Source organism: Halichoerus grypus, chromosome 6, assembly GCF_964656455.1.
Source record: "Halichoerus grypus chromosome 6, mHalGry1.hap1.1, whole genome shotgun sequence".
Taxonomy (NCBI): domain Eukaryota; kingdom Metazoa; phylum Chordata; class Mammalia; order Carnivora; family Phocidae; genus Halichoerus; species Halichoerus grypus.
Genome location: NC_135717.1, coordinates 95976349 through 95991094, shown reverse-complemented (window position 1 = coordinate 95991094; position 14746 = coordinate 95976349). Strand labels below are relative to the sequence as shown.

The following is a 14746-nucleotide window of genomic DNA, read 5'->3' as shown; positions in this document are numbered from 1 at the left end:
TTTCAGTAGTAATTCTGAAACTTTTTTGTTTTTTATATAACATTTTGGAACTATTTCCATATCAATACAAATGGAGCCATGTCATTAAAAGAATTGCCATAAATTATAGTATAGATATAACACTATTTGTGATGGACATTTAGGTTGTTTTTAATTTTCTGCATACTTCAGCAAACATTCATGAATATTTACTTAGTGCCATATGCCAGGCACCATTCTTGATGTTGTGGATTTATCAATAAACAAAACAAAGTCCTCCTTGTGGACATTCAAGAAGATTGACAATAAAAAAAGACATGCATATATGATAAAATAGGTAGGATGAAGAAATGCAACAAAGGTGAGAGATGGGGTGGTCAGGAAAGGCTTCTCTGAGGTGCAGTTATATGAGCCAAGATCTAAGAGAAGTAAGAGGTTATTTTGCAAATATCCAAGGTACCAGCTGAGAAATGGAAGTGCTGAGTCAATTGGTGTTCATATTGAAAATGCCAAAACATCTTCTGAACTGTTTGTAATGATTCTTGCTCCCATTTGAAGCATAAAAGTACGTATTTCTCACACTCTACTATTTATTATTATGTTCCCTAATTTCTACCAATTGGATATGTGGAAAACTGTAATTTTGCTGTAGCTTTAATTGGTATACTTTAAAAAATTGGTATAAATGTATAACTTTAATGCTGGTGAGATTGTACACATTTTAATATGTACATTGGCCCTTTGAATTTCTTCATCTCAGACTTGATAGTTCTATGTCATTATCTGTTTTTCTCTTGTGTTATTTGTTTTTATTTATTTTTTAAAGATATTTATTTGAGAGAGAGAGAAAAAGAGAGAGAGAGCATGAGCAGGGGGTAGGGGTAGAAGGAGAGGGAGAAACAGGCTCCCCACTGAGCAGGGAGCCCAGTGTGGAACTCAGTCCCAAGACCCTGGGATCATGACCTGAGTCAAAGGCAGACACTTAACCGACTGAGCCACCCAGGCTCTTGTGTTATTTGTATATTATTATTTTTTAGTGGTATTATTTACTTTAATCATGCTAGAAAAGAGAGTCAAGGGAATGGTACTTAATAACCACCTCTCTTTTGTGCATATGTTTTAGACATAATTGACTTTTTCTTTTTTTTTAATTTTTCTTTCTTTATTTTTACTTTTGTCCAAATTTTTTATTTAAATTCCAGTTAGTCAACATGCAGTGTAACTCAGTTTCTGGTGTAGAATTTAGTGACTCATCACTTTCGCACAACACCCAGTGCTCATCACAAGTGCCCTCCTTAATGCCCATTACCCATCTAGCCAATCCCCCACTCGCCTCCCCATCTCACTTTCTTTATTTGTACCTACTTTACATTGGTTTTAAGGCATATATGTATGTTCTCTAAATATCGCTTTTCTCCCATTCACTCTATTTTCTTCTTTGGGAACTTTCTATACATGTTTTGGATCTTTTTATTCTATCTTCTCTCTTAATCTCTCTTATATTTTCCATCCAGGTGTCATTCTGGGTAGTGTCTTTAGATTTATCTTTCAATGCATTAATTCTCATTTTGATTCTATCAAATCTACTATTTAATCTTTTCATAAAATATTTATTTTCAAAGGCTATCTTTTTCAGTTTCAGAATTTCCACTTGGTTCTTTATCAAATCTGCCTGGTCTTTTTGTATAGTGTTTTGTTTTATGATTCTGATTTGTTCATGTTGTCAATTTTAAAAATTTTTATTCAGTTTATTTAAACTAAAAACAAACAAACCAACAAACAAACCATTTCTCCCATCCTGACCCCTCACCTCTTGCAACCACCACCAATCTGTTCTCTGTATCTATGAGCTCGGGTTTTTTGCTTTTCCTTAGATTCCACATATAAGATCATATGATATTTGTTTTTCTCTGTCTGACTTATTTCACTAGTGTAATGCCCTGGGGTCTCTCCATGTCTCAAATAGCAAGATTTTATTTTTTATGGCTGAATTATATATATATTATTATATATAATATAATTACACAATCACTTTATCCATTTATCCATTGATGTATACTTAGGTTGTTTTCATATCTTGGCTACTATAAATAATGCTGCAGTGGACATGGGAGTGCATATATCTTTTTGATAGTTTGGTAGTTCTGTTTTTATTTTATTTTTTTTTTAGGAACCTCCATATAGTCTTCCATAGTGGTTTCACCAATTTATACTCCCACCAACAGTGCACAAGAATTTTATTTCCTCCACATTCTCACCAACACCTGTTATTTCTTGTCTTTTTGATAATGGCCATTCTAACAGGTGTGAGGTGATATCTCATTCTTGTTTTGATTTCATTTCCTTAATAATTAATGACGTTGAGCGTCTTTTCATGTATGTACCTGTTGGCCATCTGTAAGTCTACTTTGAAAAATGTATATTCAGATCTGCATATTTTAAAATCAGATTTTGTTTTTTTCTATTGAGTTTATAAGTACTTTATATATTTTTGTATATTAGCCCATATCAGATAAATGATTGCAAATATGCTCTCCCATTCAGTAAGTTGCTTTTCATTTTGTTGATGGCTTCCTTTGTTGTGCAGAAGCTTTTTAGTTTGATGTAGTCCTACTAGTTTATTTTTGCTTTTGTTGCTTTTGCTTTAGGTGACAGATTCAAAAAATCATCACCAAGACCTATGTCAAGGAGCTTATTTCATGTTTTCTTCCAGGAGTTTTATGGATTCAGGTTTTAAGTTCAAGTCTTTAATTCATTATCTGTTAATTTTATGTATGATGGAAGATAGTGATCCAGTTTTATTCTTTCACATGTAGCTGTCCAGTTTTCCCAACACCATTTATTAAAGAAACTGTTCTTTCCCTATTACATATTCTTGATTCCTTTGTTGTAAATTAATTGACCATATATGCATGGGTTTATTTTTGGGCTCTTTATTCTGTTTCATTGATCTATGTGTCTGTTTTTATACCAGTACTATACTGTTTTAATTACTATAGCTTATCTTTGAAATCTGAGTGTGATGCATCCAGCCTTATTCTTCTTTCTCAAGATTGCATGGCTATTTGGGGTCTTTGATGCTTCTGTACAAATTTTAGGATTATTTGTTCTATTCCTGTGAAAAATACCATTAGAATTTGATAGGGATTGCATTGAATCTGTATGTTGTTTTGGGTAGTATAGATATTTTAACAATATTAATTCTTCCAATCCATGAGCATGGAATATTTTTCCAGTTACTTGTGTCTTCTTCAGTTTCTTTCATAAATGTCTTACAGTTTTTGATCGATCGGTCTTTCACCTTTTTGGTTAAATTTATTCCTAGGCATTTTCTTCTTTTTGATGCAGTTGTAAATAGGATTGTTTTTGATATTTTTCTTTTTAATAGTTTGTTATTAGTGTAAAGAAATGCAACAGATTGTTGTATATGGATTTTGTATCCTGCAACTGTACTGAGTTTATTTATTGTTTCTAAGTTATTTGATGGAGTCTTTAGGGTTTATATAATTTCATGTCATCTACAAATAGTGTTAGTTTTTCTTCTTTCTTCAAAAATTTGATGCCTTTAATTTCTTTTTCTTACCTAATTGCTCTGGCCAGGACTTCCAATACTAATTTGAATAAAAGTGGTGAGATTGGACATCCTGTCTTGATCCTGACCTTAGAAATCAGGATTATTGGATTATTGAGAATGATATTGGCTGTGAGCTTCTCATATATGGCCATTATTATGTTGAAGTACATTCCCTCTATACCTGCTTTGTTGAGAATTTTTATCATAAATGGATGTTGAATTTTGTCAAATGCTTTTTCTGCATCTATTGAGATGATCATATGATTTTTATTCTTCATTTTGTTAATGTGATGCTATAATGTTGATTGATTTGCAAATGTTGAACCATTCTTGCATCTTCCACTCAGTGGTATGCACTTAAGGTTCCTCCATGTCTTTTCATGGCTTGATAAGTCATTTCTTTTTAGTGCTGAATAATATTCCCTTATACAGATATAATACAGTTTCTTTATCCATTCACCTTAGCAAATCATCTTGATTGCTTCCAAGTTTGGGCAATTATGAGTAAAACTGCTATAAACATGCTTGTGCAGGTTTCTGTGTGGACATAAGTTTTCAATGCCTTTGGGAAGATACAAAGAAGCAGGATTGCTGAATCACATAAGAGTGTTTAATTTTATAAGAAACCACTAAACTGTACCATTTTGCATTCCCACCAGCAGTGAATGAGAGTTTCTGTTGCTCCGCATCCTTATAGGCGTTCAGTGTTGGCAGGGTTCTGGATTTTGATCATTCTCATAGATGTCTAGTAATGATACCTCATTGCTGTATTAATTTGCATTTCCTTGATGATATACAATATGAACATCTTTTCATATGCTTATTTGCCATCTGGTGAGGTGTCTGTTGAAGTCTTTGGCCCATTTTTAAATTGAGTTATTTGTTTTCTTATCGTTGAATTTAAAGAGTTCTTTGTATAGTTTGGATAATAGTTCTTCATCTGCTGTGTCTTTTGGGCACGTATTTCTCCCAGGATGCAGTTTGTCTTCTCGTTCTCTTGATATTGTCTCTCACAGAAATGTTTTTAATTTTAATGAATTCCAGTTTATCGATTATATCGTTCATGGATTGTGCCTTTGATTTTGTACATAAAATGTTACTGCCACAGCCAAGGTCACCTAGGTTCTCTCATTATTTATCTTATAGAGTTTTACAATTTTGCATTTTACATTTATGATCCATTTTGAGTTAATATTTGTGAAGGCTATCAAGTCTCTGTCTAGATTCAACTATTTGCATGTAGATACCCACTTGTGTCAGCACCCATTTGTTGAAAACATTATCTTTGTTACATTGTATTGCCTTTGCTCCTTTGTCAAAGATCAGCTGACTGCATTTATGTGGGTCAATTTCTGGGTTTTCTGTTCTGTTCCATTGATGTGTCTATTCTTTTACTAATACCACATTATCTTGATTACTGTAGCTTTATAGTAAATCTTAAAGTCGGGTAGAGCCAGTCCTCCAAGTTTGTTCATCTCCTTCAATATTATATTGGCTATTCTACATCTTTTGCTTCTCCACATAAATTTCAGAATTAGTTTGTTGATATACACAAAAGAACCTGCTATGTTTTTCGTTGGAGTTGCATTGAATCTATAGTTCATGTTGGGAAGAACTAACATCTTGACAATATTGAGTCTTTCTATCCATGAACATGTAGTATCTCTCAAAATCTCATTTATTTAGTTCCTTGATTTCATTCATCAGAGTTTTCTAGTGTTCCTCACATAGGTCTTGTATATATTTTGTTGGATTTATGCCTAAGTATTTCATATTTGGGGGGTGCTAATATAAATGATATTGTATTTTCTATTTCTTTTTTAAAAAATATTTTATTTATTTATTTGACAGAGAGAGAGAGCACAAGTGGGGGGAATAGCAGAGGAAGAGAGAGAAGCAGACTTCCCACTGAGCAGGGAGCCCAATGTGGGTCTCGATCCCAGGACCCTGGGATCATGACCTGAGCCAAAGGCAGATGCTTAACCAACTGAGCCACCCAGGCACCCTGTATTTTTTATTTCAAATTCTACTTGTTTATTGCTCATATTTAGGAAAGTAGTTGACTCGGTATATTAATCTTATATCCTACAACCTTGCTGTAATTGTTTACTAGTTCCAGGAAGCTTTTTTTTTTTTTTTTAATTCTTTCAGATTTTCTACATAGATGATTGTGTGAAGATGATTGTCTGCAAAGACAGTTTTATGTATTCCTTTCCAAACTGTATATCTTTATTTCATTTTCTTATTTAGATGTATTAGCAGTGACTTCCAGTATAATGTTGAAAAGTAGTTGTGAGAGGGGACATCCTTGACTTATTACTGATCATAGTAGGAAAATTTCAAGTTTCTAACCATAAAGTATGATGCTAGGTGTAGATTTTTTGTAACTATTCTTTATCAAGTTGAGGAAGTTCTATGCCTGGTTTAGCTATGGATTTTTAAAAGCTATGCTTTTCTAAGTTATTATTAGGTCCAAGAAATCATTTTCCAATTGGTTCTCTTATATATATTCTAGACAGGTAATTATATCATCTGCAAATATTGGCAGATTCCCCCTTAAAGACATACTTGAAATACATTTTAAAAAATTTCTTTTTCAGGACACCTGGGTGACTCAGTCTTTTAAGCATCTGCCTTCAGCTCAGGTCGTGATCCCAGGGTCCTGGGATTGAGTCCCACATTGGGCTGCCTGCTCAGCAGGGAGTCTGCTTCTCTCTCTGCCCCTCTCCCCACTCCCCCGCTCCTGCTGTCTCTCCTTCCCCCTCTCTCTCCTTCAGAAATAAATAAATAAAATCTTTAAAAAAATAAAAAATAATTTTCTAGTGCAGTGTGTGTATCTTTGTGTTGTTGACTTTTCATTTTAGATCAGATGTTATGGCCTATATGATGATAATTGTTTTTATATATTTTTTTTTTCTTTTGTGATATGTAGTCCTTTTTAGAAATTTTTAATTTGTGTTTAAAAATAATAAACTTTTTAATTGAAGACTCTCTATGATTATGGATTTGTGAGTATCTAAATTTTAATCAGTTTTTGCTATATACACTTTGAAAATCAAATAGTTTGGCAAAGGCAAAGCTTAAAACGGCAAGAAGTAAATTCTTGTCTCACATTCCCCCAAGTAATGTTCTAAGATGTTCAAATTCTCTAGTTGATTTTTCTCTTGTTGCATTTTAAAGCAGCATGCTTAATTACAGTTTTAAACTTTTCAGTTTATCTATTGATTTATTATGGAAAAATAAAGGTTTTTGTCTCTTAAAGTGCCACTCACAGCACTCCTCCATACACACTTATACTTTCCTAACTTCTCAATTAAGATATATCACAATTAAATTAATAGTGCTTACCTTATTGTCTACATAATAATTCACATCTGAGACAAAAAGTCTATTTTATGAGTACTTGATATCCTGTTCAACTCTTAATTTTTTTCCTATTAATTTTCCCCCAGAGCAAATAAAGGCTTTCTATGCAATAGTCACTAATTCATCTCCAGACTCCCAATTAGAGCTGCAAATCTTCTTTCATTACTGTCAACATCTATCAGATGACTATCAGAGGCACTTTTTTGTTGTTGTTGAGACAACTCTCCCGGAAGTGCCCTTTTCCTTTCACTAGAATCTGACTTATAGGTTTCTAGGCCTGCTTTGTAGCTCTTTAGCTGGAGATTTCCTTTACCAGAATCCATCAATTATCTTCTTAAATCTCCAGTAGCTGTTTCTTGTAACCTAAATGTTCTTTTTCTTTTTATAGTATCCTACTCTAAGTGGATACAGTCAACTATTAATATTTCTAAACAAGCTAATTATAGATTTTAAGATTTTTCTTCTGGCCCTTGAATAACATTGGTTTCCTCTGAGTTCTTTTATTCTTCCACTTTGTTCTCTGACTCTCATGGTGGAGGCTTTCCTTCAATATCTTCTGATCTTGGCTCTCTGTTCTTGTTTAGTAACTGGAAGCTCTGAAGACTAGACCTGTCACGGGTAGACTTTACTTTTGGTCGAGAAGGTAGGAAGGTGGCTTTCTTTTGGGTGACTCCCCAGTGTCATTATCTGTATCGTATCTTTTCTCTTGGGCCAGCGTCAGTATTCTACTTGGGAACTATAAGCTTGGCTACCAATATTGTACAAGTTGAAAAGAATTTCAGTTTCCCCTCGGGCTGGGCCAGCTCTGGGCACATAGTCACTGTTCCTCCATAGAGGCTGATATTCTCTCCCTGCTACCCACAGTGATAATTGATCAGTGCAGGATTTTAGGGTTCAGTCCACTTGAATGTCTCTCCTGCCCCATAATGTAAACAATCACCTTGTTGATTGTTCCAAGACACCCAACTTCTCAGTATCTTCTGCCTTTAGGCATGGGGCACTGCTACATTTTAGAGCAGTGCTCAACAAATAAGCTTATATTCTGGTTTCTTTCTGTAAGCATTCTCTTTTTCAGAGGTAACTTAGATTTGGGGATTCATTGAGGGTTTCCCTTCTTTTCTTTTTTCAGGATGGATGTAGATCTTTAAAAATATTTTTTCTTTCATTTCTAGGAATTTGCTGGAAGAGGGGAGAACTGGACCCTTATCTTTCTTTATTCTATTCAGTTTGCATCTTGACTGGCATTCTGAAGCTGAACATTTAACACTTTTTATTACTTGCATCTGTGTTTTTGTCCATTATCTGTGTTTTTGTCCATTTTCATATCATTATATCAATATATTTAGACTCTATAATGTTATCAATATTGAGCTTCTATTTTTATATTTGTTGAAAATACTTTTCAGAGTCATTCCCTTTTTATTTTAGTTATCTTATTTTCGTGGCAATGAAATTTTGCATCTTGATGTAATCAATTTTGTCAATATTTTCCTTTATAGAAAGATAATTTGCAAGTGGCTGATAAATTCACACAGTTGTTTTCTTTAGTTTTTCTTGTAATATAGACTTTAAATATCTTATCTTGAAATTATTTTGAAATCTTCTTGTCAAATATAAATCTATTCCCCCTCAAATTTTCATATTGTTAAATAGTTAGCTTGAATGTAACTGTTTAAAATTTCAATGATTTTTCTCTTTATTATCATGTATGAAATTTATTTGTGAAGTGTGCTATATTTCTGTGCTTTCTGCTATTTTTATTGATATATTTTTCTATTTCATGCCCATATTCATTATATATTAATCATTTCTATTTTTAATAATTTCACTTGCTGATCTCACTTCATTTTCTTCTTTTTTCAGTTTAATAGTTTTCCATTTGTATAGTATACAACTATTCTGAGCTAAGTTGTAAAAATTAAAAGACAAATAAAACTTGTCCTTTGTCTTCAAGGAGTACACAGTCTTGGATGGTTGAGATAGTTCATCCTGAGAAGTTCCAAGAAGACTCCTTTGAAAGCTTAAGTTGAAAGGAAGGAATAAGCTTTAGAAGGAGAAGCCTGAGTCTTGATGTTTAGGCAGAACTTCACCAGGGCAATGAATAGATAAGCCAAAAGGAAACTATCAATGCCAAAAGATGAGGACAGATGCACATACAGGGATGGCTGGAGTATTGGGTGAAGATAGAGAGAGTATCTGAGAATGAGGCTGAAGAGATAAGCTGGAGCACTACTCTTTTACAATTCTAGTTGAATTTTGTAATAATTTAGTAAAATTCAAACCACCCCTATTAAGCTCTTGATCAGAGTAACAGTAAATATATTAGGTGTGCCATAAATAAGCATTGAATTGATTTGAGTTCTTAAATAATGTCATTTGTTGAAAAATGGGGTAGGTAAAAATAATAAAATTTTATATATAGGCTGGTTCTTTAACAGTATCAAAAAATTAAGGCTATAGTAAATCCAAGATGTGTGTTCCTTTTCAAAGTTAAAACTCAAGGAAGAAAGACTGCCCTCTTCAAGAATAATCAGTCAGCTTTAAGACAGGGAACATAAAATCAATTTCCCTGATTTTATTGGAGCTGTCTGTAATTCTCATTAGTATGTAGTCCACTACAAAAATAAGGATAAGTTCCGTTGACCAGCAGAGTGCTGTGGAATAGGAGCCATTCTGCACAGCAATAAGGAGGAAATGGAAGCAAGAAAGGGAACAGATAGAAGTAGACTAATTGCTCTAGAATGTTGATAGTGAAATGAAAAAACTAGAATGTAGCTCAGGGAATGGTATGAGCATATGAAGAATTGCCTCATACTAAGTTCTAACTGTGCTTAGAAGACAAAAAGGAATAATTCAGTAGAGAGGGAGAGGTTAAATGTTTGTGTTTTTAAAAAGATTTATTTATTTTTGCGAGAGAGAGAGAGAGAACACAAGCAAGAGTAGGGGAGCGGCAGAGGGAGAAGGAGAAGCAGACTCCCCACTGAGCAGGGAGCCCAGTGCGGGCCTCGATCCCAGGACCCTGGGATCACTGAGCCACCCAGGCACCCTGAGGTTAAATGTTTTAAAGAAGCGATACCCACTTTAGAACATGAATTTTTAAGAAAATATGAAATGGTTTGTTCCAAGACACAGGGGAAGAGGGAGCACTTCTTCCTGTTAGAATTGCAACAAGGATAAAATTAGAAGATGTAAAGAAAGAGATGTTGAGGGATAGATGGCAGAGAGCTAGACAGCTTACATGGATGGCTTTGATCTTCTAAATAAGTCTGTCCACAGGACCCCTGCACGAGAATCACCAGGGAGTGCTGGATACAAAGTCAGCTGGATTACTCATTGGAACCCAGGAAGCTGTAATATCAGGATATTCTAACTAGAGTTTGAGAACCATGGTTCAAAAGAAGTAGGAGGTTACCTGCAGGGTGTGTTTACATGATTGGGAAAGCATTCATGTTTTAGGAAGACAGCAGAAGATATGGGTGGGCAACAGGGAGAATAGAATTATTAAGCATGGGCTAGTGGAGTTGAGAGGTAGGAGTTTGTGTTGGCGAGGCTGGTCCAGCCCCGGAATATGGGTAAATGTGCTTCCATGGCTTCTTCTAGGATAAAGTGATTCCACTTACAAACCCTGTTACCACTATTTTTATTTGTTGCAGCCCAGAGAAAATTGCTAAAGCAGGCTGCTGAGTCAAGGACATGAGGAAACCTGGAGCAATTTTCCTTCTTTGGGGCTCAAGGAACACACCTTTCTTGGCAGGCAGAGTTAATCACACTGATTGCTACACAAAACCCTGTGGATTTGTTTATTCAGAGTTTTAGTTTCACATATTTATGATGAACGCTGCCAACGTGTCAGGCCAGACTTTCCTCTGTGAGTTGTGGCTCTGTTGCATTCTTACGGGCCTCTGCTCCACTTGCACGTAACCTGACGCAGGTGACGGCCCTGTGTGAAAGAACAAAAGTTGCAAGAGCCGAGTGTAGTTCATTGTCTTTCTTCTCTTTTTATACTTGACCTGTAGCAGCCTCCTCACTGGTCTCCAGGCGACCGGCCTCTTCCTTCCCCAGATCACCAGGGACCTTTTTTGGCACAGACTGACCACTAAGCAAATGAGGAAATAGCTGTAAGGTAAATACTAAGTGCTGTGAGTACTCACGGCGGCTGTGGAGTTTCCCCATCCCCACAGGCTGAAGTCCACGAGCAAATTAGAGACACTCGAGGTTTTTTGCAACATGTCTTATCTTCAGCCACTGCCTCCCGCGGCCCAGGGAAACAGGCTCTTCATGATTGTTTCAGTGCACTGTGCACCCCAGCCTGTGACCAAAGTGTTTCTTACTTTGTTGCTGTACTTCCTGTTGTTGCCCCATAGGAGCTGTACTTAAATGCCATCCCCTCTCTGAAGCTTCCTCAGACTCCACTCCTCTAAGGCAGGATTATTTTTTCATCTGTATCCCACAGTACTTTATACAGATATCAACTGTTGCATTTAGGACATTATGTTGTACTCATTTATATTTTTGTTTCCACAATTGGACCTGAATTTCTTAAGAACAGAAATTGGGTCATTAAATTTTTAATTCCCCAGTGCCTGACACATAGGATGTACATCATCAATTTTAGTTGAATACACTTGAACCGGAGATCCTCTTTTTATGGAATCCAAATGGAAAGAACAGAGGAAAGTAGAGTTCTTTGGAGCAAGCAATACGGGCAACTCTGTCAGCATCATTTTATAATAATAACAAGTGCTTCTTTTTCCATGTAATATTATAGTTATAATATAGTATCAGTTAATCGGAATACTTCTAGGATCATAGAATTTGAACGGGAAGAAGTATCTTCCAGGTGGTTCCTTTGATTTGCAGATGAAGAAACCAGTCCTGTGCTTATATCAGACTGCAGAAGTAGTTTTTATCAAAATCCTATCCAATGGGATGCCTGGGTGGCTCAGTCGGTTAAGCATCTGCCTTCGGCTCAGGTCATGATCCCAGGGTCCTGGGATCGAGTCCCGCATCAGGCTCCCTGCTCAGCAGAGAGCCTGCTTCTCCCTCTCCCTCTGCCGCTCCCCCCTGCTCATGCTCTCACTCGCTAGCTCTCTGTCTCAGATGAATAAATTAAAAAATATTTTTTAAAAATCCTATCCAACAACCAACAACCTTTGTGAATTCATGAGATTTTTACATTCCAGGCAAATAATTCTGGGAGAACAAAATGTACAGTACATTTTAGTTAAAAGGGAATTCCATTAAGGAAACTTAAGCTGAATTTAAGATTGTTGGGGTTGGGGAAAGCCAAGCTACTTGATGAGAAATAATTGGTAAGTTCAAGGAAGATTTTAAATATAAGTGAAGCGGTTTTCATGTTCTCCCCACCCCGCCCCACCCCCGAGATAAATGTGAACTAGGAGGGCCATCAGACAAACAATAGAGTGGGGTTTGATGAGTTCCTTTTCTCAGGGTTTAACTGAGCCTCTTTTTCTCTATAATAGGTTTCAGAATCTGCTGTGGTCCAGAAAGACATTTGTGGACAACATGAAGATCTATAACCACAGTTACATCTACATGCCTGCCTTTTCTATGAAGACGGGAACAGAGCCATCTCTCCGGGTTTATTACACACTGTCAGATGTTGGTGCCAATCAAACAGTGCTCTTTGCCAACCCCAACTTTCTGCGTAGCATTGGAAAGTTCTGGAAAAGTAGGGGAATCCATGCCAAGCGCCTGTCCACAGGACTCTTCCTGGTGAGTGCGGCTCTGGGTCTCTGTGAAGAGGTAGCTATCTATGGTTTCTGGCCCTTCTCTGTGAATATGCATGAGCAGCCCATCAGCCACCACTACTATGATAACGTCTTGCCCTTCTCTGGCTTCCATGCCATGCCAGAGGAATTTCTCCAGCTCTGGTATCTTCATAAAATCGGTGCACTGAGAATGCAGCTAGACCCATGTGAAGACACTTCACTCCAGCCCACTTCCTAGGGACCATGGAAAAAGAAAGAACCGAGACAGGGTATTTTTGTTAGGTTTTCTACATGACTCCAAAAGGAAATGGTCAAGTCATTTCATGGATTCACATGGGCCACTTGGAAAAACAAAACAAAACAAAAACAACTATAAAAACCCAAGAGAAACTCTACTTTGGATGTTGGCTTGGAGGACAAATAAGAAATGAAACATCCTCTGAAATATTTTGTAGCACATTGTGGATTTGCAACCAGTAACATGCTGATGAGATGATGTTGGTAAAGCACATTTAGGTGGTTCAAATCTAGAAGATGCAGTTCACAAACAAGATAGAACTCTGGTTGTTGAAGGTGAAGAATTAATCAAGGTAGAATAAAGGAAATGCCAGCACAAAGTGTTACTGATTACCAACACAATATGGCTTTAGGAAAAAACCTATCTTATATCTTAGAACCATAGGTTTTTAAAAAATGATTATTTATTTTTGCCCTATTTAGGGGCAGTGAGTGGGTGATGAGGTAGCTAAAAAAAAAAAAGAATCCCTTACTGAGTAATAAAGATACAAAACACTACAGCTAATTATTGTGATTTGTTGAACCAAGTCTATGTTAACTCTAGTCTCCTTCCATTTAAAAAATGTTAAGAATTGCTTCCTCCCCTTTTATCAGGTCTACTTAGATGATGTGAAGCATTGTTGAATTTAGACTGTGTTGATTCATAGTCTGGATAACATGAGCCACTTTCCCTCCTTCTCAGAATTGAGGGCATAAACTCAATTTTAGATCTGCATTATTTAAGCCTGTTTGTATTATGTTATTTTAGTGCAAAAAGACTACAAATGTGAGTGCATTATTTATTTGCAAATTGGCATAATTGTCTTCATAATTTAGTACTCAGAGATAAAGTAAAGCACAATGATGTTTTAGTCTGGAAACAGACTAGAAGGCACATCCCTTTTCTATCTACCATGGTATATTCACTCCAAGATACATGCACACAAATAAAACACAGACTCATGTACACACACACTCACACATACACACAGTTAAACAAAGCTCATTCCCATGCAACTCCGAAGGCAGAACCCATATGACTGAGTATGGCAAAAATCTGTAACCATTGTTGAAGAGCTACGATGAGTGAACTACCCACTACCCACTACACCTTGATATAAGACAAGCCAGCTTATTGGTTGCTGCTCGTAATGCTCACACCAGCACGACCCCCAAATGCTTACCCAAGATGAGAATTGTTTGACTCATTCTGACTCTGCCTAATATCTCATGAATGAACCCTGTGTTGAGCATGGTCACACACGCATGGTTCATACAAGTAAAGGGATGTGAATTCATAGATGTTGATTCCCTTGGTAGTAGCAAGTAAGGCTACTTAGAAAGCTTTTTACATAAGCTTTGACAAACTGCGAACAAACTCTACTGACAGATTATAAGCAGTTAAATGTGTTTACATGTGCAAGGAAAGTAAAGGAAGCCTCTCACTGTCTTTGTGCTTTGGAATGCCTTAATCTAAAAGGAGACACTAGAAATCACTGTTTTTATTCTTTTAAATGTTACCAAAATGTAGGTAAATTATGTCAAAAAGTTCTGCTTCATTTTTAACAGTTGGCAGTTTTTGGTGGGTTCATTTAAAAGACATTGAGACAACAAAGCCCTTGGAAAAATTCTATATCACTACCAGAATAGGCAATTTCTAAGTAAGATTAAATTTTGAGGTTATTGTAGAAATCAGCAGTTAAGAAATGACTGGTTGACATAACACAAATTAAACTGATGCTTGGAAAGTTAAGAATTTGAGAGTACTGATTCTGTACAGAACTGACTTGTTATTTTGATCCTATATGGCAGCAAAAAT

General features: G+C 35.9%; 1 protein-coding gene across 1 annotated transcript in view; it reads left to right on the top strand.

The window, feature by feature from the left end:
* ST8SIA1 (ST8 alpha-N-acetyl-neuraminide alpha-2,8-sialyltransferase 1) overlaps positions 1-13413 on the top strand; it is a 144382-nt gene extending 130969 nt beyond the window's left edge. Inside the window, exon 5 of the mRNA XM_036119223.2 lies at positions 12403-13413. Within this exon, the coding sequence (XP_035975116.1) occupies positions 12403-12889 (487 nt within the window). The 3' untranslated portion in view covers positions 12890-13413. The remainder of the gene's footprint in view (positions 1-12402) is intronic.
* The last annotated feature ends 1333 nt before the right edge of the window (positions 13414-14746 follow it).